The sequence below is a fragment of the Malus sylvestris genome, chromosome 3 (assembly GCF_916048215.2).
Source record: "Malus sylvestris chromosome 3, drMalSylv7.2, whole genome shotgun sequence".
In the NCBI taxonomy this organism is placed as follows: Eukaryota; Viridiplantae; Streptophyta; class Magnoliopsida; order Rosales; family Rosaceae; genus Malus; species Malus sylvestris.
The window spans coordinates 30742727-30770713 of NC_062262.1; the positions used below are offsets into that span (position 1 = coordinate 30742727).

A 27987-nucleotide genomic window follows, 5' to 3' on the forward strand; every position below is an offset into this window, starting at 1 on the left:
TCATGGTTTCAAAAAAATTTGCCATTGTATCTTTTCCCCAAATAACCTATAAAAATTTCTAAGAGTAGGAACGTGTGGAAAAATTCAAAACCCAAATGCTAGCCTTTCTTGAGCATTTAATAGGGCTCTCAATGACACCACCAATTTATGGTCCATATTCAATCTTAACGCATTTGTACCTACAAAACGATAAACATATGTGGTCAAAGGTCAAAGCCTTACGCACGCATAAGTGAAGGGGTTTGGTCAATAGAGCTTTGATGCCTAAGTTACTATCTCTGAAAAGAATAAGTGTTTAGGGTTTGTATGCATAGCAAAAACTTACGAAAAATTTGATGGAGATGAGCTATTTATAGGGAGGGAGCCGACCTAAGTGTAGAGTTTTGCCATACACGTGGCGGCTTCCTATTGGCCAAAGGTGATTCATCTATAGGATTGTGGAAAGAATTATCCTAAAATATTAAGTAGAAGATAATATCTTAGGATGAGGATCAATTAGAAGAAGATTAAATATGAGATTTGTTAATCCTATTTTTAATGCCTTTTCTTCCTTATCACGAGTAGGAGAGCTTGGATTGGTAGTCTGCTGCTCTTGCCTCTAAGGATGTTGAACTGCGTGTGGGAATGTTTAATTTCCAATATACGTCGGTGCCTTAAACAAAGGTCTATGGCCATGTTCAGTTGCTACTCCAACAACTTGGTCAAGTCGTTCTTGGAGAATGATAGGGAATAAGACTGATTATCAGACTCTGGTTGTAGACTAGTGACTTAACTCCTTGAGGTTGCGGTAATTTCTCATGGTATGGCTCACCAGCTTACACAATACTCCTTAAAGCTAGGACTCAGATTCAGCATTGGGCATGGAAGGGCTTCCTAAAGAAAGGCTTATCTCAGATCTTATGCAAAATGTTGTTGAGAGAAGTGGAAAAGCCTCTATGATGGTTTTAGATTTTATCATTCGTGTACCCCTCATCTCAGGCGATGATTCCTCCGCCTTGTCGAAGCACTTTGCAAAGGTTTTAAGCTTGTGGAGCTTACTGCTGAGCTCAAATTCTATAGGGAGTTACTTTTTAAAATTATGTATTTCGTATTCGTATTTGTAGTTTCAACACGTTTATATTTACGACGTATAGTTTTTTTATAAGTAAAATGGACGAAAACGCCCTTAATGAACTAATCAGAATTCTTCGTGGATATATTTGATCTTTTCGTGAGTTTCCAAATGTCTTTATATATTTGGATAGTACGTGTTGATATGAACGCGTGAGCACAAGCTGAATCGAATTTGGAACTATAACGAAGATTTTACGAAGCTCGGAAGCAAAGAGCATTTTTATCTTCTTAGATTAATTTGGACATGTGAATTTCTAGCCTATGGTAGTGTGCCACGTGGGACCCCCCATTTTTCTGGAATTCTTTCGGCTCTCTATTCTCACTTCTTTCCCATCTCACTCTCAAACTCGCTTTCTCACCGAGAATCAAATCAAACAACAACCATCCCTTCCCGGCAAGTTTACTAAAACAAAACCACCCCTAAACTTCATCCGAACAAACTCTAATTCCATGAAAACTCGTGCACATACTCCATTTCAAGGACCTTCATTAGAGCCCTTCATTAGAGCCGTGACTTTCCCGTCAATTTTAGATAGTTTCCAGTCATATTTTAAACTCCAAATAGGTATAATCTTATTCTACTATTCCCTAGCTCTGTTTGTCAAATTTGGTTAAGAAACAAGTGAGTTATAGAGATTTGAAAATCACCTAGATTTTCGGCCAATTTTTCAAAAACTGTTTTGTTTTCCAATGAACCGGGTCCACCCAGGACCTTTGTAGGCTAATTTTGATGTCCCGAATCCATTTTTAACATCTGTTTAGTGAAATTCTGATATTTTAATGTAGTTTCGGTATTGACGACCTAGTTGACCGCCACTTGAAATTGCGATTTCTGGAGATCCGAAAATCCAATGTTGAACTAGGAGGTTACAGATCGAAAATTCAATGTGCAGATCTTCCGAATCAAGTTACGTGGGGTTGTGGAACCTACTGTTGCGAGTTGACTAAAGGTCAACGCATTTCAAATTCTTCTAGAATGTCATAGTGTACAAGCAAGAATTAAGTGTTTTATCGAAAGAATTCTAAAACGAGAGGTGTGAATTGTTCTAGGCGACGATTGTACGTGGATTCTTTGTGTATATATGGCTTGGTTTTACAAATAAATTGTACAAATGTGTTATAGGCAACAATTGTACGTGGATCCATTATACAATCGTCGCCTAGAACAATTCACACATCTTTTTTTATAATTCTTTCGATAAAACACTTAATTCTCACTTGTACACGTCCTCTAGGGACATTCTAAATGAATTCAAAATACGTTGACACCAAAAGTCAACCCTCGATCAACTGGCAACGGTAAGTTTCACAACCCCATGTAACTTGATCTGAAAGATCCGCACATTGGATTTCCGTTCCGTAATTTTCTAAAATCCTCATTATGCTCCTAAAACAACATATTAAAATTTTATGACGATTCGACTATCAGATCTCTGCATATCGCAATTTCAAGTGTCGGTTAACTAGCCATCAATTCTAAAACTATGTTAAAACATCATATTTTCACTTAACGAATGTTAAAAATGGATTCAGGACGTCGAAACTAACCTTAGAGGGGTCTTTAGCTAATAAAACCCAAAAAAGTCAACGTTCAACAGCGACGACATATTCCCCAAGGCCCTTAGAATATTCATATTCCAATCTGATTATGTAGCTGGGCCGCAGGTCGGGTCGACCTAGTTCACAGGAAAACCAAACAGTTTCTGGAAAATTGGTCAAAATCTGGGTGATTTTCAAATCGCTATAACTCACTTGTTTCTTAACCAAATTTGACCTATGATATATCAGAACGAAGCTTGAGAACAGTAGAACACAATTATACCTGTTTGGAGTCCAAAAAATGACTAGAAACGATCTAAAATTGACGGGAAAGTCACAGCTCAAATGCAGGTCCTTGAAATGGTGTATGTGCACGAATTTTCAAGGAACAAACGCCATAATCGAGTTCGTAGGGACGATAGGGAAGTTTTGATGGTGGTTTTGTATTAGAAGACTCACCAGGAAAATATGGTTGTGTGATATGATTCTCGGTGAGGAAGACAATTTAAGAATGAGATGGGAAAGAAGTGAGAGACGGGAAGAGAATAGAGGGCCGAGATAATTCTAGAAAAATAGGGGGGGTGGGTCCAACAGACCCATAGGCAAGAAATTCACATGTCCACATTAATCTAAAAAGACCAAAAATTCCTTCGGTTTCCAAGCTTCGTAAAATCTTCGTTATATCTCCAAATTTGAATTTGCTTGCGCCCATGCGATCGCATCGACACATACTACCCAAATATGTAAAGAAATATGACAAATCATGAAAAGATCAAATATGTCGACGAATAATCCCGTTTAGTTCATTAAGGGTGTTTTCGTCCATTTACTTGTCAAAAAAACTATACACCATAAATATAAATGCGTCAAAACTACGAATACGGAATACGTAATTTTAAAAAGTGAAATATATTCTAGTGGCTATGGAATACGGAATATGTGCAAATTGAAGTCTCCAACAGGGAAATCAAGCACAACCTAGAAAAAACGGTCAACTCCACTCGCAAGGATTGGAGTTTGAAATTGAATGATGCTCTGTGGGTATACACTATTTGACACTCCGATTGGGATGTCCCTGTTTCGGCTCGTGTATGGCAACCATGTCATTTACCTATGGAACTAGAGCATAAGGTGGGCTATTAACCAGCTAAATTTTGACTTTGATTTAGCGGATGAAAAACACAAGTTACAGTTGAATGAGCTTGAAGAAACTCATAATGAGGCTTACAAAGTTCAAGGATTTACACGGACAAGACTTAAAGTCTCGATGGGCCATATGTGGTTACTAAGGTTCGCCTACGAGTCATTGACTCTGAAGGATCCAATGATTGTTACCTGACTTTTGCTGTGTCTAGCTATAGACGTTAAATTTTTTATTTAACTTTTTCCTTACTTTGTTTAAGTTTTTTATTTAAGTTTCAAGATGTTATTTCCGTAAGGTTTATGTTATTTTATTTTCAATATTTTACTTTGTTTCTTTCCTAATTAGTTCTAGTTTAAATTTTGTGTCTTACATTCTGTTTTTAATTTTCAAAAACACTTGGTTCAAAAATTCAGTTTGTGTTCATATTGTGCTGTGTAGAACTGGGTTGGTTAAATAGGTCATGGATTAAAAAAATTTGGGCTTTTGCAAGTAGCAAACAAAACATACAAGGTGGGTCCGACTTTTAGCTACAGTGCACATACAGAAAGGTAAAACTGGATCTGCATCCAGCAGCAAGTCTACATTATCATCAACCACATCAGTTCTACATTATCAATTGGTAGAGAATTTAGCAGTTTAAAGGTCGTACCCAGTGCACAAGGCTCCCGCTTTACGCAGGGTCTGGGAGAGATGAATGTCGGCTAGCCTTACCCCCATTTTATGGAGAGGCTGCTCCCAAAGAGAATTTAGCAGTTTAAGCAACAAAAATTTCATGCTAATTCTATGTCTCTAAGGTTATCCCTAAACTTGAATATCTAGCAAAGATACATCCTAGGTATTTTTCCAATCACCTCCACAGCAAACAACAGTTATAAAGGGGGGTTTTAGAAAGCATACCAGGGCAATTCTGATGAAGTTTCTGCATTTGGACCCGCTCACTCCACTCAACTCGCTCCCACCCCATAAATTATACATCACGTTAAAATTCCTAGATACACTTTCCTACAGATCGGGGGTCCAAATGCAGAAATGTCCACTATGCTAGTCCGGTTAGTCCAAAGTTTCATCAGCTTTACATTTTTGCTGGATTCATGCATAAACTTTCAGTTAGGATTTCATATGAGCATATAGTTCAACATTTTTGCAATAGGGATGCATTTTTTTCTCCGATTCCAGAATTGTAGTTTAATTGGACACATGCATGGCAGGGTACAGAAAATATGACCAAATAAATTCAGAAAGGTCTGGGCAAATACACTGGCTTTTGGTGTATTCAACTGAGATTTTGAGAGATTATAATTCTTTTTAGAAATCAAAGTGTATTCAATTAGGATTTTGAGAGATTATAACTCTTTTGAACATCTATGCCTTTCATTTCTAACCCTCAAGAGCAGAACTAAGTTCCTACATTGGTTTCAGTGATCCATCTAATAGTAATACCATTGTATATGCTTTCAATAGCTGAAAAATATACCTCATTTTTTTCCCAGAGTGAGCGTAGATGTCATCTATGTGCTCAACAACATTAAGCAGATCCTTAGAGCCGCTGCTGTCGATATCCATAATGGGGTCCTCATCCTCCACATTTTCATCCTCTTCCTGCAGTAATCAACAGAAGGTCCCCAGTTAGTCTTCTGATATTTAAAGATGGCAACTTTTGAATAAGAAAACTGCTACTAGTACTAGACAGTAAGACACCCATACCATCCTACTTGGGTGTGCGTAACAAACATTGGCACATGAGCATCACAAGCCTCATGCTCAATGAACTCACAGCCTGCGGATTTGCAGCAAATGAACTCACAGACACTTCCTTGGTTTCCTAATTACATGTAACCAATACCAAAAATTGTAATTCGAACTAAAATCGAAAAACCAAAATGTAAACAAAAGATCCTTGTGATCGGCCGAAAAACCCAAATGTAAAGGAAAGAACGAATCAAACATATTAAAACATGAACATGGAAAGAGATTCATCAGATTGTAAGAAAACGTCACAAACCTAGGACATTCTTTTCTGGTGATGTTATGGACATCCCTCAGGCGCTGGTCGATGATTCGGCCCAACCTCCCCACCCCAAATTCTCGGACCTTTTCCAAAATTTCAAAGAAAATAAATGCAAACGAGGAACATAAATTTAAAAAAAAAAATCAGAAATTGAAAATTACGTTAAATTTGCATCCTGGGGTTCTGCTATGTCTCTTACCTTGGAAATTTGAAGGCCTAACAAGAGCTGGGTTGTTCTCCTTTGATCCCATTTCGATCACCTCCAATAGGAAATCACCATCAAACAACAGAAATTAAAAAGAACCCCAAATTAAAATTTGAATGAAATCAGAAAAACTCATGATCTAGAACACGAAGAACAATAAGAAAACGTCCGAAAATCTGAAACAATCGAAACCCAGAACATTCGAAATTTAAAAAAAAAACCGAAAGATCGAAAGAAACCCACAAACCTTGAAGAGAAATCAAGGGACTTGATCAAAGTAAGGCAAATATCAAAGCTTTGAATCTTCAAATTCCCGAGAGAGAAATGAAAGGCATAGGAGCAGCTCTCTCTCTCTCTCTCTCTCTCTCTCTCTCTCTGTGTGCTTCTGTGTTTCTTGTTGGGTTCTTTAAAAGGGGTTCTTATGCATTAATCAGATTCATTTTCGAAGAGAAAAGGAAAAATAAATTTTGAAAAAAGGGAATTTGGGAGAGGGGCATGTGCTCGTTTCGTTTTGAATATAACGGCTACTAATTCCTGACCGTCGGATCTTAATACTACCGAAAAGTCTCGATGGTCTGTCTCTAACGGCTATCTCTCTTTTGTGCTCCGTGCCCTATTTATTATTTCAAATGTTTTTTGTAGGCCTCCGGCCTTTTTATGGTTTTTTGGTTTTATTAAATGGGCTGGGCCTTTGACCTTTTTGTATCTAATAATAAGCCCGTTAACTACGCTCTGCGCTAATGATTTGGCATTTTCATAGGGTCATTTTTGGAAATTGCCCCTAATCTCATAGAAGCTCCATGTGCCTCACACCAAATTTCTAATTTTACGCACAAAAATCCAACAAAGAAAAATAATAATTTTACCAAAAAAATAAACCTTTATAAAAAAAAAAATTCTTCCGTAATTTCGAACCTAGAATATCACGTGCAATAATAATTTTTTAATCATTTGAGCTACAAGCTTTGCTGAACTATTTTCCTATATTTCCATGTCAACCGTAAACATAGAGTGCTGATGGATTCAAGATATTGGAGTTTCTGAGTAAAAATATAATTGTAGCTCATTGTCTTGTATTAATCACCATCAAAATATTTACTCACTTTATAAGACTTTGTATCAAAAAATTTACTCACTTTATAAGAATTTGTCGCCCTTACAAAGTGATTTGAGCGAGGGAGTTTAACACCTAACGAATTGGTGTTGGTTGTAGTTTGTAATTTCAATAAGAAAAAGAAAAACATTACAAGAAAAAGGCCTTTCGACAAGCGAAAGATCACAATTTGTCATCATCGTAGGGTCTCAATCTACTAGGACCATATGTAAACTCTCTATGGAAACATAGCCTTGGTATCCGGATCCTCTCTGGATCCTCTTTGTGAGGATCTTAGAAATTTATAAATCATGTCCATTTATCGTACATCGTACGATCAAAAATAAACCGCGCAATTTACAATGAACAGACACGATTCATAAATCTTCAAAATTCTCACAAAGAAGATCATGATGAATATGGTGATTGGAGACACCTTTATAGGATAAACATATTCCATGCAGGTGCATCGTAACTCCTATCTTCAGTATAATTTTTAGAAGTTAACGCATCCATTGCAAAATTAGCTTCCCAAAACACATTGGTTGTAACTTTTATGAATGGCAAACATAAAATAAATCATAAATTATATTTATAAGAGCAAACATAAAAATGAATTTATACAAAATCACTACATAAAAATGTACAAACGAAAATAGAGTGCAAACTTCCTACATACATTTCTTTTTTTTTTTTCTTTCTTTTTTTCACAATCCAAATTAATTACCTCCGGCTCAAAACCCTACCCCAGCCGCGCCGACTCCCATCGCAGCCTGCCTGTGCGGCTCCAGCTTCCTATTCTTCCAAAAACACGTCTCCGGCGCCGCTGCAAGCTTAGCCGCCGACCTCATCGGCTCGGACTTGCATCGGGTCAGCACGAAGGGCTCATAAGCAGCGGACCCCACCAGCTTCTGCCCGATCATCGTCGCCATCGACTGAACCGGAAATGAACAAGACGACCTAGGCGGCTGCATCGTTATCGGCTGCTGAACCACCGGCGCCAGAGGAGGCTTCGAGTCGATGCTCACCCGCTTCTTCGCCTTATCCGGTCCGTCGATTTTCTTGACGTGTCGTTCCGGCAGGCACCGGATGAAGTCCGTGCTGCACACCCATGTCTCCTTCGACACCTCCATCGACAGCTTCGGCTCGCACATCATTAACAGCAGGCAGTCCGGTAACACCGACTTTTGACCGGCGTTCTTGGACCCGGCACCCAGTTGGGTATTCGGGTTATCGAGTTCCGGTTCATGTTCTGGCTCCGGTTCGGGTTCGGGTCTATCTACCATCACTGTCTCTGTTTCTTCCTCCGTTGACTCCTCTGCAACTTCAGCCTCTGTTTTCTCTTCTAGTTCTTCCGACTGTACAGAGTCAATGGAAGATTCTGGAACCTTCGCCTCACTCACCTCCTCTTCTCTCTCTTCATCTTCTTCTTGTTCTTGCTGCGCTTGTTCTTCAAGTTCCATATTTTCCGGATCTACGACAACTTCAGTCGAACACGTATCTTCCGACACTGCTCTCTGTCCTGTCGCATCCGATTCTTGTTCCTCATCTTGTTCGAAAAACTCTTCTTCCACTTGGCATTCGACTTTCTCTTCGATCTGTCGCACTTCGTCGAAAATTTGCAGACATTTTTCTGGGTTCTCACCCAAATCTTCTTTCAATTCCTCGTCTTCTTCAAAACCCAAACTTTCTAGTTCTTCCAACTCTCCATGCTCTTTGCCTTCTGTAACCCATTCCTCACACTCTCCATCCTCCCGCTCCGCCGCCTCCGCCTCCGCCTCCAACCCAGTTTCCATTTTCTCAACCACTTCTCCAGCACCTTTCTCTGCTTTTACATTACTACCCTCATTGTTCTCCTCTTGATCTTCTTGTTCATTTTCCTCAGCAGCAGCAGGCATCTCCCAGAATCTATTAGCAAGAGCAGCCATTTTAACCGGATCAGATCTACACCTCATGAGCAAAAGAGCATTCTTCGGAGGCGCACAAATACTCACTCTCCCTCCTCCTTCCTCCTCCTCCACTCCACCCTCATTGAATCTCTCTTCCTTGAACTCAATCCCTTCAAACAACTGCCTCCGCTGGCTACGGCCGCCGCTACTATCGCTATCCTTCTCCGTCCTCTCCTGATCTTCCTCCACCACCAGCTCAATCTCCCTCCCTTTCCCGTCCCCGTCTTGCAACGCCACAAACCACCGCGCAAAAACCGCACCGCAAGAAGACGAGCCTCCACCCTCTGACCTCACCTCCTTACTACTACTACTCTCTTCCTTCTCCTTGTCATTCGCCAAACACGAAGACCGGTTCGGAAACAGGCAGTTAAACTCCGACCCAAAAGCCCTCAGGGCCTCGCAAATCGTCAGGGGAAGATGAACCCACCTCTGGTTCCTCTGCCTCAAGCATTCCTGCTGATTTTTACTATGACTACTACTTATCTGGTGATTCGGAAAGTGCAAACCTTGGAAGTTGTTGTTGTAAAGATCTTGACTTTGAGTAGCTGAGTTGTTGTTGGAGCTCTCTGTTCTTCTGAAACTCGCCTCGCTTCCCCTGCGTCTGGATCTGGTAATTATCCTCATTTTCTTGCCCTGTTTCTTGGTCTTCACCCTCACCTGTCCAATACACGTGACTTTAGGGGAGGAGGGTTCTGGGTTTTCGATACCACACCCGCGTTTTTTGTTTGTACCGCCATTCGGGAACATCGGAGAGGCTTGGCCACCCTTGATGCTACCGCTGGTTTTGAGGCGGCGGCTGAGGGAAGAGGAGAGGGAGATTTGGGAGTTAGGGTCTCCGCCTCTGGCGTGGCAGGGGCTGAGGAGGGACTTGGAGGAGAGCTTCATGGATGAGGAGGAGGAAGAGAGGCGGGATGTGGTGAAGCAGATGAAGAGCTCGCTGGTGGATGTACTAGCTGTGCTGCTGCTGCTTTTGGTGCGATGGGGTCTCTGATCTGACTCCATTGTTTCTACTCATTCTAACTTTTTACTGAGCTGTGGATGTGGCATTAGCATAAACAGAGGACGATTGGCTGTGAGGTGAGGTGAGGTGAGGTTATGATTGATGAAGATTTGTTTGGTTTGTATGGTGGGTTATGCTGCTGCAGAGAATAGAGAGAGAGAGAGAGAGAGAGAGAGAGAGAGAGAGAGAGAGAGAGTTATTGGTAATGGAAGGGTGACAGAATGGAGTTTGTCTTTATCATAATGTAACCGAGTAATGTAAGGATCTGGTTACGTTGGGCCTCTCCTTGCCGTGCATGCGTTATAATTACATCATAATAATACCCTTGGTGTTGTTTACACCATATAAAGGGTAGTGCTACTCATATTTTTACTTCTTACACATTCTTATAAATTTTTAATCATTAGATTAAATTAATTGAAGAAAATCAATATCCAAAATTAATAAGAATGGGAGGTAAAATGAGTGTGTGAATAAGGGTGAGGAGGTAAAATGTGGTACAAATGTCATTTAGTTATTTTTTATTCACTTATAAGTTAAAGGTTTGAATTTGAATCTTATAGACGATAGTTTGATAATACATTCTCTCTGTAGTGTAAATAAATTATTCATAAAAATTGCGAAGCAAATATGTTATAAGTGTAATATTGCTTTCATAGAATATCACTTTAGATGTTACGATGTATTGTGTAGTGTGTAGGTAGATGGATAGTTGGAGTACTTCATAGGTTGGGGTGTTTTAACACTTGGGTTACTTCAACTCTGAGGTACTTAAACTCTCATAGAATATCAATCCAAGTGTTATGATGTGTTGTGTGTCGGTAAATGAATAGTAGGAGTATGTAGTATTTTTGATGTTTTAATCGTTAAATTTTTATTTAAAAGTACAAAAATTAAAACCTAACCATTAAGAAACCCAAAAAAAATTGGAGTCAGCATGCACGGGGTTTTAGCTTTTTAGATTTCGCCTTTAGGTGGAGAATCTTGGTATGCAAATGTGAAAGTCGAGGAAAAGAAAAGAGAGTCCACCAAAGATAGGCGAAAGAACGAGTAAGTTTCTATCCCTTCCTATTCTTATTCCTTTTCTCTTCTCTTTTTACATTTTATTTGTTGTCTTATTTTTTCTATAAAAATTAAAAAAAAATTAATATAAGATGGTAACGTGACTTAATCATAACCATTCAAGTAGAAAGAGATAGAATGGAAGAAAGATTAGAAGGAAAAAGAATCATCCTCCGCCAAACAAATCAAAAAGGGGGGGGGGAATGAAAAGTACGTACCTCATAGTTCATGTTGATTAATGGTATTACCACTTTACTCTAATAAAGTAACATAATAAGCATCTTTTATAAAAAGCCACATTACTCATTTACTATAATCTCAATAATAATTCCACAAAGCATTTCGACAACTATTTGTCATGAAGTTATTAGAAAGTGGTGAGATTTGTTGGTTGGACGTGGTCCTGTGGATAGCTTATATTGTCTAAATATGTTAGTGGATTGTGCTTGTCGTTACAACTTTTTCAACTCAATGGATTCTTGGTTTATACCTTTTTATTGAATTTATATCTGAATTCTTTTTATCGAATCCATATTGTAGATATAGAGTTTGGTACTCATTTAGAATTTGAGCATTCAAGTTAAAATCGATTTGGAGAGAGAGAGTGCTGAAAATAATTTCTTAAACTATTAGAAGGTGATCACTCAACCGATTATCGAGTGGCAATGGATAGAGAAACACAAGACCAAGACTATAATTCTTCAACATGAGATTGACATTCTCAACATAAATACAAAGGAATAATAAACCCCTAAAAGAGAAATTTCTCACCCCTAATTATCTACAACATAATATCAACTTCCGACTCGATAAACATAATAAACTTAAAATACCGTTCCAATAACATACCCATAGCAGAAAATCTCTTCACCACTCTTCCACCTCCATGGAGGGACATTTTTTTTTACGGAGAAAGAGTGTGAAAAGGATCCTCTCATGATCCTCTTTGTGAAAATTCAGAGAATCAATCAATTATGTCCGTTCATAGTACATCGTGCGGTCTGTTTTCGTTATGTACTATTTATGTTCAATTTTAAATTTTAAATGATTTCTGACCGCATGATATACGATAAACGAATATAATTGATTAATCTTCCGAATCCCACAAATAGGATCTTTTTCCTGAAAAAGGGATCCTCAAGCAACGTGGACAGATGATAGTAAAAGTGGAAAAGGATCCTCTTCGGATCCCTTTCCACCTAAGCCTCATGACCTACAAAACCGGACCCTTAAAATTTGATCTAACAATTACAAATAGAAAGCTCTATTAAAAGTTATAAGGATTAGATGGATCAAAATTCAAAGACCTAGATTTATGGGTCATGAGGATTAGATGGAAAGTATCCGAAAATGATGGACAAGGATTGTCTGTCCTCCACTTCCGGTACCCTCCTCGTGCCCTCTGTTTATGTGGCCACAGTTTAGTCACGTCAACATTTTATATTACTATTTATTTTTGTCTTATTATATTTATAAAAAAAATAATATAAAATGTTGACGTGATTTAACCGTGACTAAACAAAACAGAAGGGCACGAAAAAAGCACAGGAAGTGAAAGGCAAACAATCCTTGTCCGAAAATGATCCCTTTCCGGTAAAAGTAAAGTAAAAATAAAAAGAAGGGAGGGAGAGAGAGAGAGAGACAGGTGGGTCTTGGAAATATCAAATCACCAATTTCACTCCATTTTTTTCTCACTACTTCAGGCCGTTTTTCTTGCCTTCCCTCAGCAGCTAGATGACAAGGACGCAGGGGCAATCTTGATATTAGATGCCAAAAAGGTGGGCCTTTTCTGAAATCGAGATCACATGGCGGGTCGTGAAAAACAGATAAGAATCCAAAGGCAGCGCACGTGACCGAAACGATTACTGTCATCATCATAATCATCACCATTATCAAGCTTAATTTAATATAGAAGTATTATTGGCACTTCAAAATTTTCATTTTACATTCCTCATAAGTGTATTTTTTTTTCCAAATATATAAAATTTAGAATACAAAATGAGATTTTTGAAATGCCAATATCGATTATCATTTACCATAGTGGAAAATCCGTTGACCCACGCACGATGGTAGAGCGTGGTCAACAATATGTCGTCAAATGTAATATAGTCTCACGCTTCGCATAGAGAAGCGCATAGAAGCAACCCGTGCCCATCGTGCAATTGAAGCTAAGTCATCTCCAACCGAAGGGTCCAGAGGGCCAGAGGGTCGAAAATAGCCCTAAAACCGTCTTCAACCGAGGGCTAGGCCAGAGGGCTCGAGAATCTGGGAGGACCCCACGGAATTTTAAAGGGCCAAAGGGCTGGCTATTTTTTTTTTTTAGGCCATCTCTAACCGAGGGCTGGCCAGAGGGCTCGTTTTAGCCTTCTGGCCCTCCAAGATTCCCCAAGATATTAATATTTTAATGAACAGTATAGGGCCATATTTGTCTCCGTCTCCAACCGAGGGCCAGAGGGCCAGAGGGCTCGTTTTAGCCCTGTCACAAAAAATCGTCTCCAACCGAGGGCTAAAGGGCCATAGGGCCAAACATAATTTATTATTTAAAAGCTACAACTTAATTTTATTTAAAAATCATGTTGGTTAGTGTTGTATAATTTTTATGTTGATTAATGTTATTTAATGTTGTTTCATATTGTTTAATGTTGTTTCATGTTACTTAATTTAATTTAATGTTGTATAATGGCTTAGGAAGTTATAGGAAAAAAATAGAATTTAAAAAAAATATGAAACAAATTTTGTGAAATAGAAGTTATAGGAAAAAAATGGAATTAAAAAAAAATATGAAACAAATTTTGTAAAATAGAAGTTATATGAAAAAAAATATGAACCAAATTTTGTAAAATATAAGTTATAGGAAAAAAATAGAATTAAAAAAAAATTGAAACAAATTTTGTAAAATAGTAGTTATAGGAAGTTATAGAAAAAAATAAGAAAAAAAAAAGGTTTAAATTCATAAAAAAAAAAAAAAAAGGGTTTACAACGGCTAGTGGCGCTAGCCATTGGAAGTTTAAATTCAAATTGTTATTTCTGTCGGTTATAACCGACAGAAATAATGTATATTATATTATTTCTGTCGGTTATAACCGACAGAAATGAGAAACATTAAAAAAAAATAGCCAGCTCGGGGCTGGCTGGCTGGCCGAAAGCAGCCAGCCCTCTCCGATCCCGTGGGGCCCTCCCAGATTCCCGAGCCCTCTGGCCTAGCCCTCGGTTGGAGATGGTTTTAGGGCTATTTTCGGCCATCTGGCCCTCTGGACCCTTCGGTTGGAGATGGCCTTATAGTTTTGTTATTCCTATCGGTTATAACCGACAGGAATACATGTTATTATTTAATATACTAAATAATTGTGTATTCCTGTCGGTTATAACCGACAGGATTTTTTAAAAAAAAATTCAAATGAAACGGCTACTAGCCGTTGCATTTTATTTGATTTTTTTTTTTTACATTATTATTTTTTTTTTATTTACAAAATTTTTCATATAACTTCTATTTTTTCCTATAACTTCTATTTCACAAAATTTGGTTCATTTTTTTTTTGAATTCCATTTTTTTCCTATAACTTCTATTTCACAAAATTTGTTTCATATTTTTTTTCCCTATAACTTCTATTTCACAAAATTTATTTCATATTGTTTTTTAAATTCCATTTTTTTCCTATAACTTCTATTTCACAAAATTTATTTCATATTGTTTTTTTAAATTCCATTTTTTTTTTCACAAAATTTATTTCATATTGTTTTTTAAATTCCATTTTTTTTCCTATAACTTCTATTTCACAAAATTTATTTCATATTGTTTTTTTAAATTCCATTTTTTTTTCACAAAATTTATTTCATATTGTTTTTTAAATTCCGTTTTTTTTTCCTATAACTTCTATTTCACAAAATTTATTTCATATTGTTTTTTTAAATTCCATTTTTTTCCTATAACTTCTATTTCACAAAATTTGTTTCATATTTTTTTTAAATTCCATTTTTTTTCCTATAACTTCTTGTGAACACGGAAAATTTCTGAAACGAAAGAGACAAGAACAACGTGCATAAAATAATATTTGTGTTTGATGATTTTGGGTTACACTCTCTCTCAAATTTGATCATCTGATTTGATCTCCGTAAGGTATTGATTTGTGGATGTTTCGTTGATCCAAGGGCCGTCGAGGCTTGATCTTGGATGAATTGTTGGAAGTTTCTTCAAGGGGCCGTGGGCTTGATCTTTGAAGGTGGATTTGAGCGGATCTTCAAGGAGCCGTTGGGGCTTGATCTTGAGGATGAGTGTTTCTTCAAGGGCCGTTGAGGCTTGATCTTGAATAATGGTGATGAACGGATCTTCAAGGGCTTTTGGGCTTGATCTTGAAGAATGATTGTGCGGATTTGTTGATGTTGTTGATCCAAAGGGCCATTGAGGCTTGATCTTAGGATGAACGATGAGCACTTTCTTCAAGGGTCGTCGAGGCTTGATCTTGAATTGGTGGAAGTTCTTCAATGGCCTTTGTGGCTTGATCTTGAAGGAGGAAGTTCTTCAAGGGCCGTTGGGGCTTTGATCTTGAAGGAGGATTTGACGAAGAACGAAGAGGGTTTTCTTGATCCTTCGGGATTTTCTTGAGAGCTTTAGAGTTTCAAAGCTTCAAGGATTTTGGATGTGTGGGGAGTATTCTCTTCCATTTTGGGAGTAGAGAAATGTATTTGTGAATTGGTTCATGATACCTTGATGTAGAAGCCTATTTATAGGCTTTGAGAATGAATCACCACCACAAAATATTTTTTTCTTTTCCAAGCACCATTGCCTAATTTCCCACTTAATACAATTTTAAACTTGAAGTGGTAATTTTATGGCCTAATTTTCCACTTAATATCATTTTAAACTTGATATGCGCATGCTTTGTCATTGCCCAAAATGAGAAGAAAACCTTGTTTTGATCTTCAATGGATTGAAATGTGCTTGCCTTGTCATTGCCCAAAATGAGAAGAAAAACTTGTGTAATCCTCCAAGGGTATTTCTTTTTATTTTGTTGAGTCACACACCATGTGTACAATTTGTATGACACGTGGCATATGCCATGTATGCCTTGACACGTCAAAATTTTAATGCGTTGGTGAACATTTATTTCATTGCAATTTCGATGTCTACACTTCTGTTTGACAAAATTTGTTTCATATTTTTTTTAAATTCTATTTTTTTCCTATAACTTCTTAAGCCATTATACAACATTAAATTAAATTAAGTAATATGAAACAACATTAAATAACATTAACCAACATAAAAATTATACAACATGAAACTTAAACAACATTTTAGTTGTAGTTTTTAAATAATAAATTATGTTTGGCCCTATGGCCCTTTGGCTCTCGGTTGGAGAAGGTTTTTTGTGACAGGGCTAAAACGAGCCCTTTGGCCCTTTGGCCTTCGGTTGGAGACGGAGGCAAATATGGTCATGTACTGTTCATTAAAATATTAAAATATGGCCTAACATATCTTTTCGAAAGCCCAACATCAAGAAGCATGCTCGAGCTTAATAACTCGGGTTCATGACGTATTGAAAGAATTATATACTCTGATATCATGATACATTTTATATGTCTATGCAGAGTCACGACCAACATTACCAATATTGTTATTAACCACTTATTATTAGATGTTGGATCTTATTACAAAAGAGCTCGGTGACACCAGGAAATGCATGGAACAAGTTGGATTTTATTCTAAGTATTAAGTCGTTAGGAGATGCATTCTAATCACAATCAAGGATCTAACACAACATTCTCAAACATTTACATATTGGGAACCGGGTAAAAAAAATCTTTCCAACTCAAACTTGCAACTCCTGCACAAGTTAACTTCCAGTTTTTATTGCATTGAGAAGGCCTAAGATGCTCCAAACAAATGGTAAAAGTATAACCGAGGAAGATGCTAAAGCCAAATAGAGCGGTAAATGGTCGAAGTGTACCGGCAAAACCAGTACAGGCTAGGTAATTTTCTTCAGTCGAGTTCGAGCACTATTTTCCCATGGATCTGCTTCTTCTCCTTTGCCTCGTGCGCCTCTATTACTTGAGTGATGGGAAATGTTTTCTCCACTGGTATATTCAACTTTCCGGCCTCGGACAGCCTCCGAATCTCATCCAACCCTTCTGAGTCGGCTCTCATATAAGTCCACCAGTACTCTGCACCATCAATAGAAAAAAATACAACCTGTGTAAATAACAACCTAAAGATGCCTTCGACACTTTCCATACGCTTCCATGGGAACCTTTTGCAAACATTAATGAATAAACACCTATTGTCCAAATGCAAGAAGTTTTTACCGAATGTAGAACCTAATATTGCTATACAAACCGATTGCAAACATATATTTAGGCATGATAAGGGTAATATCAGAACATGCGTTTAGGACATCAGATGTCACTATACAAACAATGAGCTTAAAGTATGGAGCATGATGAAACATGTACCGAAAAGAAATGTAGGATTTACCTATTCCGTGAGAATACCGGTACTGAATCTGTTTCTTCAGTAAAACAGCTGTAGCAACAGGAAGCCCAATAGCTATCCCATAACTATCAGCCAAAGATGCGGCGTCGCCCTACAAGAAAACGAGGATAAAAAGCCTTATGAGCATTTGTGGAAATACTCTGAAAGGAAACATCAAACGTCCCTTTGAGAGAAGTACTGCTAACAGTTCCCATCTCCTACCTGAAGTGTCATGTAGTGCCCACCTCTCTTTAAAAGGTTTATGCATATTCTTTCGGTCTCTGGACCACCAATGGTATCCAATACAGCATCAAACTTCCCCTTTATTGTGAATTCGATGCTCTGTAAATTAAACACGTTAACTAAAGGAAGAAATCAATCTTGATTTTAATACCCATATGATTTCTAAATGAGTTTCACTCAGCTCATGAGATGAAATAAAAAAAAGCTAGGTAATAGTTGATTACATCATCACCTCAGCAGTATAGTCAACAGCCTGCTCAGCACCGGCTGCCAATACTCGATCTATACTTTGCTTTCCGCATGTAGTTGTAACATGGCAGCCTCTGGCTACTGAAATCTGAATTGCGGCCAAACCTACAGCTCCTCCACCACCCACAACTAACAGCCGTTGGCTGTAGAGATAAGATGCAATAACCAAAGGATGCAAAATTGTTAATAACAGCTTCCACCAAGATAAGATACAATAATCAAATCTCTACAAGCTTTGGCCATGGCAACTATCAACAGTACAACTATCCAGCTGAAACCTTATAAAGCTTAAGCTGCCTCTCAATCTGTGTTTCGCAAAGACATAGCATCAAAAATAAATTTCGTACTTTCTTTTATAGCGTTTACCTAAAAAATGCTGGGAAGATGGAAAAATTTTGGACAGAAAAGTTCAACATCTCTAGTAAAGTAAAACAAATTTCATTACTGAAAGAAACATCCAGACAAAGACAATCTTCTCTTATACTGTTAACTAGGAAAAGATAAACAAAAGAAGATTAGAACAAACACAACCCCATGTGAAAACGACAACAGCTTTTGCAATCCAAAAAAAGAAAGAAAATGACAACAGTTTTAACAGAAGAATCATGATACATCAAGGGAAGGAAGTTAATATCCGAGATATACTAACATACCCCTCAGCTATCCTAGCGGTACTTATGAGAGCTCGCCAAGCAGTCAGAGAAGCAAAAGGAATGGCACTAGCTTCCTAGAATCACAGAGTAAGATAAAGCCAAATTGAGTTGTCAGACAGCAATAAACGAATGTGAATTTAAAAACTCTCATCTACATATCACCATGAATTCCTAACGTATACAGAAATCATGAAAGAATTGATAACATGACATATTATGTTCATATTGCATCATGCATGGAATTTCACAAATCACCACTTTCAATATTTTTTCGACAAAGACAACAATGGGAGCAGAAACAGAAAAAAAATATTTCAACAAAGGATTCGATATGCACCCTCCCCTTTCCAGACCTTAGTTAGCCTACAAGGATTCGATATTTCCTCTTATTGCTATCTGTCCATTTTCACAAAGCAACGTGCTGCTTAATAATTGTAGCTTGATTAACTCTGAGTTCCATTCCATATCACCAGTTCATCTAACCAATCTAAGCTAAAAAAAAACTGTTTTTTCTTCTTTTTCTGCTGAGCAAGGTGGAAAATTCAAATTTGAATGGTTGCTCTCTTGCCTCTTCACTGGGTTTTGTAGCTAGTAAACCTTTCAAATAGTATTTCACAAGTAATCAAATGAAAAAAAAAAAAGAAAAAGAAAGAACAAGCAAACATTTTACGGTAATTATAAATTTCTAGCACCCATTAAACTATCAGCTGGGCAACTAAAAACTGATCCTTCCGCTAACACAAAATCAATGGCATGAAGAATAATGGAACACTAGAGCGAAATCAAATCATTAAAATCCAAAACGGGTAACATTCTACAGTTCTTTGGTAAACCAATTACAACAATATTTACCACGTGTGTAACTGATGTTGGTTTTGGTGCAAGTTCCTCTTCTGAAAGAATTGCATAGTCAGCATAAGTACCCCTTACAGCAGTAGGATGCAATGCACCAAAAACTTCTTGTCCCACACTCAAACCTCGAACTGAATCTCCCACAGCTGCAACATCACCGCTAATATCACGACCCAAAATAAGAGGTAGATGAGGTCCAAATATGGAACGACCATAGCCAGATCGCATCTGAAAACAAATATTAAAACCAGAACACTGAATATAAAGATAATCTTGTAGCATGGTATAACCATATTAGTGACCTGCAACCTCAGCCGTATGACAAAAATAAAAACAAAGAACTCAATGTGAGTTGGAATCAAGGCACTCAAGTCATCTCTCGGCTGTTTGTCACAATCAGAAAAAGCAATTGAATGTAAAAAAGATCGGCAACATTTTTCGACGTTAAAGAACTAAAATTAGAGCTTTAACAAAATTAAATCAATAGAACGCAAAAAAATGATATTTGGGTTCGAAAATGACTTTCTATCTCGTCACTGATACATCACCAAGTAACAGTTAATCCTTCAGACTAATCAGCCTAATATAATTAATCAAAAATTTAAGCTGCAAATGTATATTATTCAGACAAATGAACACAATCATACCACTAACACACTCAGAAGCATCATTACATTATAAAAGCAGCTGAATAACTAGAAAAGTGTGCGTGTGTGTGTGTGCGTGTGTGTGTAGCTACAAATTTTCAAGTTATTGTTGAAATTTTCAAGTTATATTGCTACAAATGAACACAATCATTACATTATATTGCTACAAATTTTCAAGATGTTGTTGGAAATGGAGGAACGAAACGGAGAGAGGAGCAAAAAATCAAATGATCATTTCCCTCATTTTCTCGGCAAACAAACAGAACTTAGAAATGGGATCAATCTAAAAAAGAGGTAAAATTTGTTTTTAAAAAAAGGTGAAATTTGACTCACTCTGGTATCGAGGGGATTGATGGAGACGGCGCGAGCGCGAACAAGGACCTCATGGGGCTTGAGATCAGGGACTTGGACAACGGGCCGGAGCTCCAGAACCTCCGGCCCGCCGAAGCGCGGCAGCACCACGGCTCTGCAGCTGGTGACGAAGCGCCGGAACCTTACCTTGAGGTGGTGATTGGAGTCAGAGACTGAGGCTCTGAAGCTGCGGGGCCGAAGAATTCGCATTGTCGCTTTGAGATCAAACCCCAAAAGCTCAGTACATCAGAGAGAGAAGGAGAGATTTTAATGTTTGAAAGTGAAGTAAATGTGGCAAGTGAATCGAGTGCGTCTTGTCGCCAGAAGATCAGTACATCACAGATAGAGAGAGAGAGAGAGAGAGAGAGAGACGTGTCTGTGTTTCGGTCGTTATGTTCCGCCGTGCGTCTTGTCGCCTTGGTTCTGTTGGATTTTGTAGGGACCACATTTGTTTGGGTTTCGGATAATAAGGTTAAAATTCGTTTTACGGGAATCAAATTAAGACCTCTCATTTACTAATGATTACTACATCGTAGTATTAAGTGGTTTCTGTTAGCTTTTATTAAAACGACATATTTACACTAAACTCATCTAATTACAAGGGGTAATTCACACTTGTCAAGATTTCTGTTTGTTATTTCGGGTAATATTCACTAATCCATCGGTGAGTAATATTCACTAACATGAATGAAAAAAATTCTTAATTAATTAATACAATTAATTTCTCAATAGAGAGTGAGCCTCGCGCCTGTCTCGTCATCAACAAACAAATTGATGAAAAAGAAGACAAAAATTCAACTTTACAACAAATTCGTAAGTTGGTATTGCAATGTTCAAAAGTTGTGATGGTAAAATATAATTTACCCTAAATAGTTGAAAGCTTTTGGATTGAACAATTGAAGGTTAGAGTTGAAATTATAAAATCTCACTTCTTTCCAACCATTCTTGTCATTCAGAAATTAGTATACAGGGGAAACTCACACGATGACAACTGTGTTGACACAAAAGGGGCTCACAAATTTGTCAAAAGCAACCTACTAATTTCCCTTTGGCACAGTCGAGACCGAGCCACCGGGAGCCACGACCGTAGCCGGCGCGCTTGTGATTACGGTACTACTACTTAGAGGGGCACTAGAATTCCCTGATCTAACGACGGTGCTGATTTCAGATCTTCTCAACTCTGGAGTTGTAGTTTGGGTAGGTAAAGAAGCAGTAACATAAAAAGTTGGGGGCACGGCATTCTGCTGCTTTTGCATCATTTCGCCAGAAGTAGCAGACGCCATATATTGCTCCATACTTTTCTGCTCCGCTGATATTGCCTCGTTCACAGCATGAAGTTGTTGCAACCTGTAATCTGTTTCAGGCCGACGGCAGACCTTTCTCAGTGGAACAATTTCCTGGCACAATGAATGTTAAGAGCCAAAAACAAAGGGTTACAGAAATCAGTAATCGTTAAAAAAGGTTAAACTGCAGGAGAAGGATTTACTGTCAATGTGTCCGATACATTAAGTGCAAACGAAAAGTTCCCTTGTTGTTCGGGGATGCAGTGTCCCATTTGAACAATAACTGTTTGGTGACCAAAAGAACGTACCTTCAGAAATTAAAAGAACTAAATACGATAATAATTCGTCATAAGAGCATGCCAAGAAAACATATGATTTTCTTTCCCATTATAACTTCAAGTTTAATTTAAGGGAGCACATAGCTTTTTCATCAGCTGTTGTGTCAGTACCTAAGTTGGATTGATGTATACTAACACTTTAAAATGAATTCAAGCAATAACACGAGGAAAGAGAGAGAGAGAGAGACTAAACACACGGAAAAGAAAATATACAGGCAGTCTTATACCTCGGACTGATCATGAACATAGCGCACTAGAAACCTACATCGACATCCTCTTACATCATGTCTTCGTCTTTGAGCATCAAGGACATGGGCATCAAAGTACAAAGCCTGCTCTTTACCTTCCTGAAAAATTCAAATCCATACAATTCCCAAGAACTGATCAGAAATAACTTCTCTGAACTTTTAATTTCTGCCATTGAATTTCTTTTTAACGTTAATATGGTTCTTTCGAAGACATTAGACATAAATGCCACCTGAAAGCATAGTATGAGATCTCCGGGGAGAACTGCAACGCACTCGGATGATTCACATGGGAGAGACCGCTGCCTGACATGCTTTCGTACATTAACCCACTCATCCTCCTCTGGTCCAAATCCAGCAAACCGAACCAGAACTTCCTGAAACAGCCAGCACGATTCATTTTACAACAGATGTCATAGTATTTAATGGGATTGAAGGCCGGTTCAATTTGAGTTCAAGCAAATGTTTGAGGATAACATTATAATAAAAATCTATATTCAAGTCCTTTTTTAACAACTTGCAGTAAATGAAGGAAACTGAGCTTAGAAAATTACCGGATTAACAGTCTCCAAATTTTTATGAGATAAAAAGTTTGCAACATCATACCTGAACACAAAAGACAATGAAATCATAAGAATAATGATAATCCCCTTATGAGTCTAGTTATTGGAAGGAGAGAAACATTAACAAGTCAATAACTAGAACTCATAAAAATAAAAGAAACGAGATACTGACCATGCACCATCCCTCCCAGATTTAGCTTCAAACTCAAAGATAGCATTTTCAGAAGCACCCTTTCCTGATCCTGGAACTGGTCAATAAACGAAATAAGGGCAAGAAAAAATCCAATGTATACTAAAAACATAGATAAAAACGGACATACAAAGTAACACCCTTCTACAGCTTCTGTTTCTATTGTGGACGTTAAGGGGCGTTTAAAACGGGATTCTATTGTCTATGTTACTTCTGATATGGCCAAGAATAATTGAATAATAACAAATTGTCACGTTTCTTGTTAATAATGCGCATACTAATCATACGATTTAGAATTGGTTGATGATGTTGTATGCAAATTTCTTCTACTTTTTGATATACCGTCAACATGACATTCAAAATGTATAAATGCATTGCCAGGCCAACAGATACAGAGCTAGATATGCAATTTTTGAAGTATGTGATGTTTATTAAAATGGAAATACATAAATCTTTATCTTATCAACTCCCAACTTCTGTTATTTCTATTTATATTTCAAATCATAAAGGGAAAATGAAACTGCACATGAAAACTTGAATGCACAAACAACAACAACAACAAAGTCTTATCCCACTAAGTGGGGTCGACTATATACTTGAATGCACAAATAAAGTGAAAATAATAGAAAGGCACTCAAATTGTACCAGATGCCTAAGGTAATATGCGGTACCTTATTGTCAATCAAAACAAAAAAAGTATGCAGCGTTCCTTACCAGGTAAAGGTTCAAGGCATCAGCATAATGTCTACAAATTTTCAGCACATACTTTTCATTGGGTTGAACCAAGACAAATTTTCTTTTTATCTTATAACGCCTTTCAGTCAAAATTGATGTAAAACAAGCATCTACACACATGAAATAACACCGTACTTCATGTCAAAAACTATGATGTGCTAATGATCTTGTTCTTTCTCTGGAAACTTTTTTATGATAGTAATCTTTTATTGCTTGCTAACTAGAATTTGTAAGGTTTTTCATTCAGCAGTGATCTTCAGACATAATTTCAAATATGCAACCGAAGAATTAGATATGTTTCCCTCTAAAGTGAAGAAGAAGAAACGAAATACAAATCACTTTGTGTGCACCAGCAAGAAAAAATTGATAATGAAAGGAGTCGTCCTTATATTCTCTGCTTTTAATCCTGGGCTATAGAAAGATGATATGTTATCATTTGGGGAGTTGATATTATGTAGGCCACCTCATGTGTCATATGATATGACTCATACCTAACAGAACTAAAGTTGAAAGCAAAATGCCTACTTTATTGGTTAGTACCTATTCACAATTCATGTATCTTCAAATGTAAAAGAAACTGCGGCAGTATTACTATTCTTCTCTTTTTCTTTCATACAAGTGGATGCACACCATTTGTACAGGGAGAAATTTCTCTTATCAATGGTCAAATATGTTAGGCAATCATTTTCTAAAACCTTCAAACTGAACCTCCTTGATCAGAATTTGACTGTAATTCTTTTTCTAAAACCTACAATGTCCCTCCTTGGCAATTCATGCATGTGCATAAACTCAAACGTACACACCAGTTAACATAAATGATTACAGTAAGTTATATCTGAAGCATCTTATATACTTAAAGACCAAAAGATGGCTTTATTAGGATATACAGTTTAACGTATTTCTAGAACATTAAGCTTCAAAGTTGTTAATTGACCACAAATCTAGCCACGAGGAAGTCCAAGATATTATGGCACATACAGATGATTAAAGAAACAAATTCAAGTAAACACCATTAATATAGGATACAAAACAAACAGTCCGACAAGTCACATGAGCATATAATACCACCAGAAAAGTATGCCCAAGGGAAATTGAGAAAGAATATTAAATTAAAAATAGATAGGTTCCATCCTACCAGAAGGAACATGTACAGGAGCAGCAATCTGCTGAGGGCCTTGAGGAACATTTCTTGCTGCAGCTGAATCATCGCGAGACATAGGTGACATGTCTAACTTACCAAGAACCTTGCTTGATTTTGCCCTAATAGCATATCGCCTATTTTGGAACCAATTCCAAACCTATAAATACAATGAAGATTGTAAATTACAAACAGAATTAAAATGTTGTTTCAAATCAATTTCAAAGCCGATAAAGCAGGCTCTAAATTACAAGCAGATTTAAATGATTTTCCTTTACAAAAAATTACAATGGAAATTGTCATACTTGCTTCATTTGTACTGTAATCTTGCCCTTTCGCTCCGGTGATTCACTACAGCAAAGAAAAATGTCTCAGATTTTTTAAGCTTAGGAGAACATAATCTATTCAAATTCTAAAACAAAGCACACCTGAACTTATCCGCAACGGCCATAAGCACTTCACGTGATGGCATTGTGTTATTGTATTGTTGCAGAATAGCTTCCATCTCCGTAACCTAATTATCACCAATTTGTACATGCTGTCATTAACGTTTAAAATAGCAACTACCTTGAAGAAAAATAATCAGTAATCATCCTATGATAATCCTCTGAAGAATGGTTTTTGTGTCGACGGGTATTGTTGTAAAATAGATAAACAACAAATAAACAAAATTAAAAAGGAAAACCAGAATGTGCAAATCTGAACAACACACATAAGAACATCAGAGGAAAAAGAAAAAAATAAGAATGTGCCGTAACCCACAATGTATTATATGTAGTGCAATTACCCAACAGCTCCTGATAAGACTCATTTTTGGTTCTTCAGAAATGTTTATCAAGCACTGCAACCAATAACCCACTAAGAGGATGTTCGTTTCTTTAATCTCCATGTTTGCTTTTCAAAATTTTAATTTGTTGCCTTAATTTTCAGCAACAGGGTTTACTACAAGACTAAGATCAAGCACCAGTGCACCACCAATTTCAAAAATTAAATCCGGTATGAAACATGAAAACGGGTACATAGTCTTTGACTTCTTTGGTGGTTTAGTCTTTGACTTCTTTGGTGGTTTAAGTCGTTTACTGTGCATTCCATATTACTCCATTTAGTTTATAAACTTGTCCTGCAAAGCATTCAGATTCACTTTCATGCACTTACGACTTAATTCTGTTTCTTTATACGTTTTCATATTTCTCATTATTTCATCATAGATGGATTCGTTAGATTTTGCTTGGCATTATTCTTTCTTTCTATATAGCACCAAAAAGGTTCTACTCAAAACACATCAAAAGTCATTATCAAGATACGCGCAGTGCGCGTGGAAAAAGATAATAAAGAAAGCCTTTCGCGCACGTGGACAATGACAATAAAGGAAGCCTTTTGCACGGGCAGGAGCACGTACTGGAGGCTATTAGTAAAAAATGTCAGAATCCAATCATAAATGCATGTGGAATGTGGATATGCATACATAACAGGTAGGACCAGTTAAAAAATGAAATTTTCCTTCGTAGGAATTCTCCATTCCTTATGAATAAGGACTTCTATACCTACATTGCATATGTTGTAATTCCAGCAACTGATTTTAGAGCATTTAAACATTCAATTGTGTGGAGGAAATATATGATTATCTGTTCAACAGTATTGACATCCAAAGACAATCTTACGGAAAATGGAAAAGAACTATATTTTATGCTTTTAACTAATACAGAGCTCTCATTATGGTAAACTAACACCAATAACGGTTATTCAACCCAAGCTGGACTTTGGTCCTACCATGCAGACACCATTAGCAGATTCCAATTAGATTCAAAAAAGGCACAAAAGTTTTATTTGAGATGTACTCTAAATCTTCGATCCCAAACCCTTCAAATGCAATGGGATCACCAAGGGATGCTTTCATTTTCCACCTGTGCTTTTTGTTAAACAGCAATACAGTTGTGAAAAGATGCATGATTTCCGAAGCTATGCCCATTTCATTTAAATATTTCTATTAAGTATCTAAAGCGTGGGGAACGCGCATGGAAAGAGCCCGCCAAATCCAACTACAAACCGACAACATTGTCAACACAAAGGCATTATTGACAGACATATCAGCAAGACAAAGCCATCCGATCCGTATGAATTATACCACGAAAAGCTTTATCAAACAGAGTTTAACAATATTTTTCAAGAATACGAAGATCGATCAACTGAATTCCGAATGTTCAAAACTTTTAATGTTCCAAGAAAAAAACTGTGGTAACATCACGAAAAACCCAAAACAGGAATCAAAAGCACACGCCAAAAATAAATAAAAAATAAAAACCTGAAATCTAACAAACCCATCTAAGAATCACGACTCTTAGTTCAAATTTGGACACTTTCTACTTACAAATACACAAAATTTGAAATACCCTGCTTTCAAAAATCCAACTTCAATTCAAAATTTAGAACACGCACAAAACAAAAGAATAAAAAAACCAACAAATACCCATCAAGACTCCACCTCTAATTTCGAAATGCAGCAGATTCCCAAGCACAAACAGCAATCCAAATCAACAAAATCGTCAAGAGAGGAATAAAATTGAAGAACAAGAAGAACAAGAAGAAGGAGAAGAGAAGGTACCTCAGACTGGACGAAGCGGAAGGTAGGGCCTCCGTTGCTCGGAGGCCTACCCATGGCAGCTCTCTCTCTCTCTCTGCGTTCGGAACTCAAACGAGCAAGAGAGAACTTCAAATTTGTGTTTATTTTAGAGACGGAGACAGGAGAGTTGGGTTTTCGAAAAATGCGTAATGTGAGTGTCAGGCCACAGACAATTCCCAACCATTTATACTCGCAAATTCTGGGAAAAGAAACAAACGTTACCGAAATTTAGAGGGAGAGAGACTGATAGAGAGAGAGAGGTTGGCCTTTTGGATTGAGTTGTGTGATTTTGAAGCCCAAA

General features: G+C 37.3%; 3 protein-coding genes and 2 long non-coding RNA genes across 7 annotated transcripts; all 5 read right to left on the reverse strand.

The window, feature by feature from the left end:
• Positions 1-4423: 4423 nt before the first annotated feature.
• LOC126614601 (uncharacterized) lies at positions 4424-5373 on the reverse strand. Its single transcript, XR_007620453.1, has 2 exons — positions 5271-5373; positions 4424-4879 (listed from the first exon to the last, which is right to left on the reverse strand). It is a non-coding gene; the product is annotated as an uncharacterized LOC126614601 (long non-coding RNA).
• Position 5374: 1 nt separating this feature from the next.
• LOC126614600 (uncharacterized) lies at positions 5375-6477 on the reverse strand. The gene is made up of 5 exons (XR_007620452.1): positions 6257-6477; positions 6004-6064; positions 5799-5887; positions 5501-5618; positions 5375-5395 (listed from the first exon to the last, which is right to left on the reverse strand). It is a non-coding gene; the product is annotated as an uncharacterized LOC126614600 (long non-coding RNA).
• A 1195-nt stretch (positions 6478-7672) lies between these two features.
• LOC126616230 (uncharacterized) lies at positions 7673-10246 on the reverse strand. Its single transcript, XM_050284245.1, has one exon. It carries the CDS (start codon positions 10051-10053, stop codon positions 7837-7839), a length of 2217 nt encoding a protein of 738 aa, XP_050140202.1. The 5' UTR covers positions 10054-10246; the 3' UTR covers positions 7673-7836.
• A 6542-nt stretch (positions 10247-16788) lies between these two features.
• On the reverse strand, positions 16789-20957 carry LOC126614292 (uncharacterized). Its single transcript, XM_050281874.1, has 7 exons — positions 20557-20957; positions 19577-19804; positions 18725-18798; positions 18055-18214; positions 17802-17921; positions 17583-17691; positions 16789-17272 (listed from the first exon to the last, which is right to left on the reverse strand). The coding sequence occupies exons 1-7, from the start codon at positions 20782-20784 to the stop codon at positions 17091-17093; spliced, it is 1101 nt and encodes a 366-aa protein (XP_050137831.1). The 5' UTR covers positions 20785-20957; the 3' UTR covers positions 16789-17090.
• A 487-nt stretch (positions 20958-21444) lies between these two features.
• On the reverse strand, positions 21445-27891 carry LOC126615680 (protein SAWADEE HOMEODOMAIN HOMOLOG 2-like). 3 transcript variants are annotated; one of them, XM_050283549.1, is made up of 10 exons: positions 27669-27891; positions 25495-25580; positions 25372-25417; positions 25064-25226; positions 23176-23251; positions 22995-23046; positions 22674-22817; positions 22423-22542; positions 22061-22165; positions 21445-21971 (listed from the first exon to the last, which is right to left on the reverse strand). In XM_050283549.1, the coding sequence occupies exons 1-10, from the start codon at positions 27720-27722 to the stop codon at positions 21612-21614; spliced, it is 1206 nt and encodes a 401-aa protein (XP_050139506.1). In that variant the 5' UTR covers positions 27723-27891; the 3' UTR covers positions 21445-21611. The 3 variants fall into 3 exon arrangements, with proteins under 3 accessions (XP_050139506.1, XP_050139507.1, XP_050139508.1); XM_050283550.1 differs by lacking the exon at positions 22061-22165 and having other exon boundaries at positions 21445-21983; positions 27669-27890; XM_050283551.1 differs by lacking the exon at positions 22061-22165 and having other exon boundaries at positions 27669-27887.
• Between the last annotated feature and the right edge of the window lie 96 nt (positions 27892-27987).

Coding starts and splice junctions, on each gene's coding strand:
- LOC126616230 (XM_050284245.1), bottom strand. CDS start 10,053: ATGGAGTCAGATCAGAGACCCCATCGCACCAAAAGCAGCAGCAGCACA.
- LOC126614292 (XM_050281874.1), bottom strand. CDS start 20,784: ATGCGAATTCTTCGGCCCCGCAGCTTCAGAGCCTCAGTCTCTGACTCC. Junction 18,215..18,724: donor ACCGCTAGGATAGCTGAGGG/GTATGTTAGTAT, acceptor TTATCTCTACAG/CCAACGGCTGTTAGTTGTGG. Junction 17,692..17,801: donor GGCACTACATGACACTTCAG/GTAGGAGATGGG, acceptor GTTTTCTTGTAG/GGCGACGCCGCATCTTTGGC.
- LOC126615680 (XM_050283549.1), bottom strand. CDS start 27,722: ATGGGTAGGCCTCCGAGCAACGGAGGCCCTACCTTCCGCTTCGTCCAG. Junction 25,227..25,371: donor TTACAGTACAAATGAAGCAA/GTATGACAATTT, acceptor TTGTATTTATAG/GTTTGGAATTGGTTCCAAAA. Junction 22,543..22,673: donor ATCTCATACTATGCTTTCAG/GTGGCATTTATG, acceptor TGAATTTTTCAG/GAAGGTAAAGAGCAGGCTTT.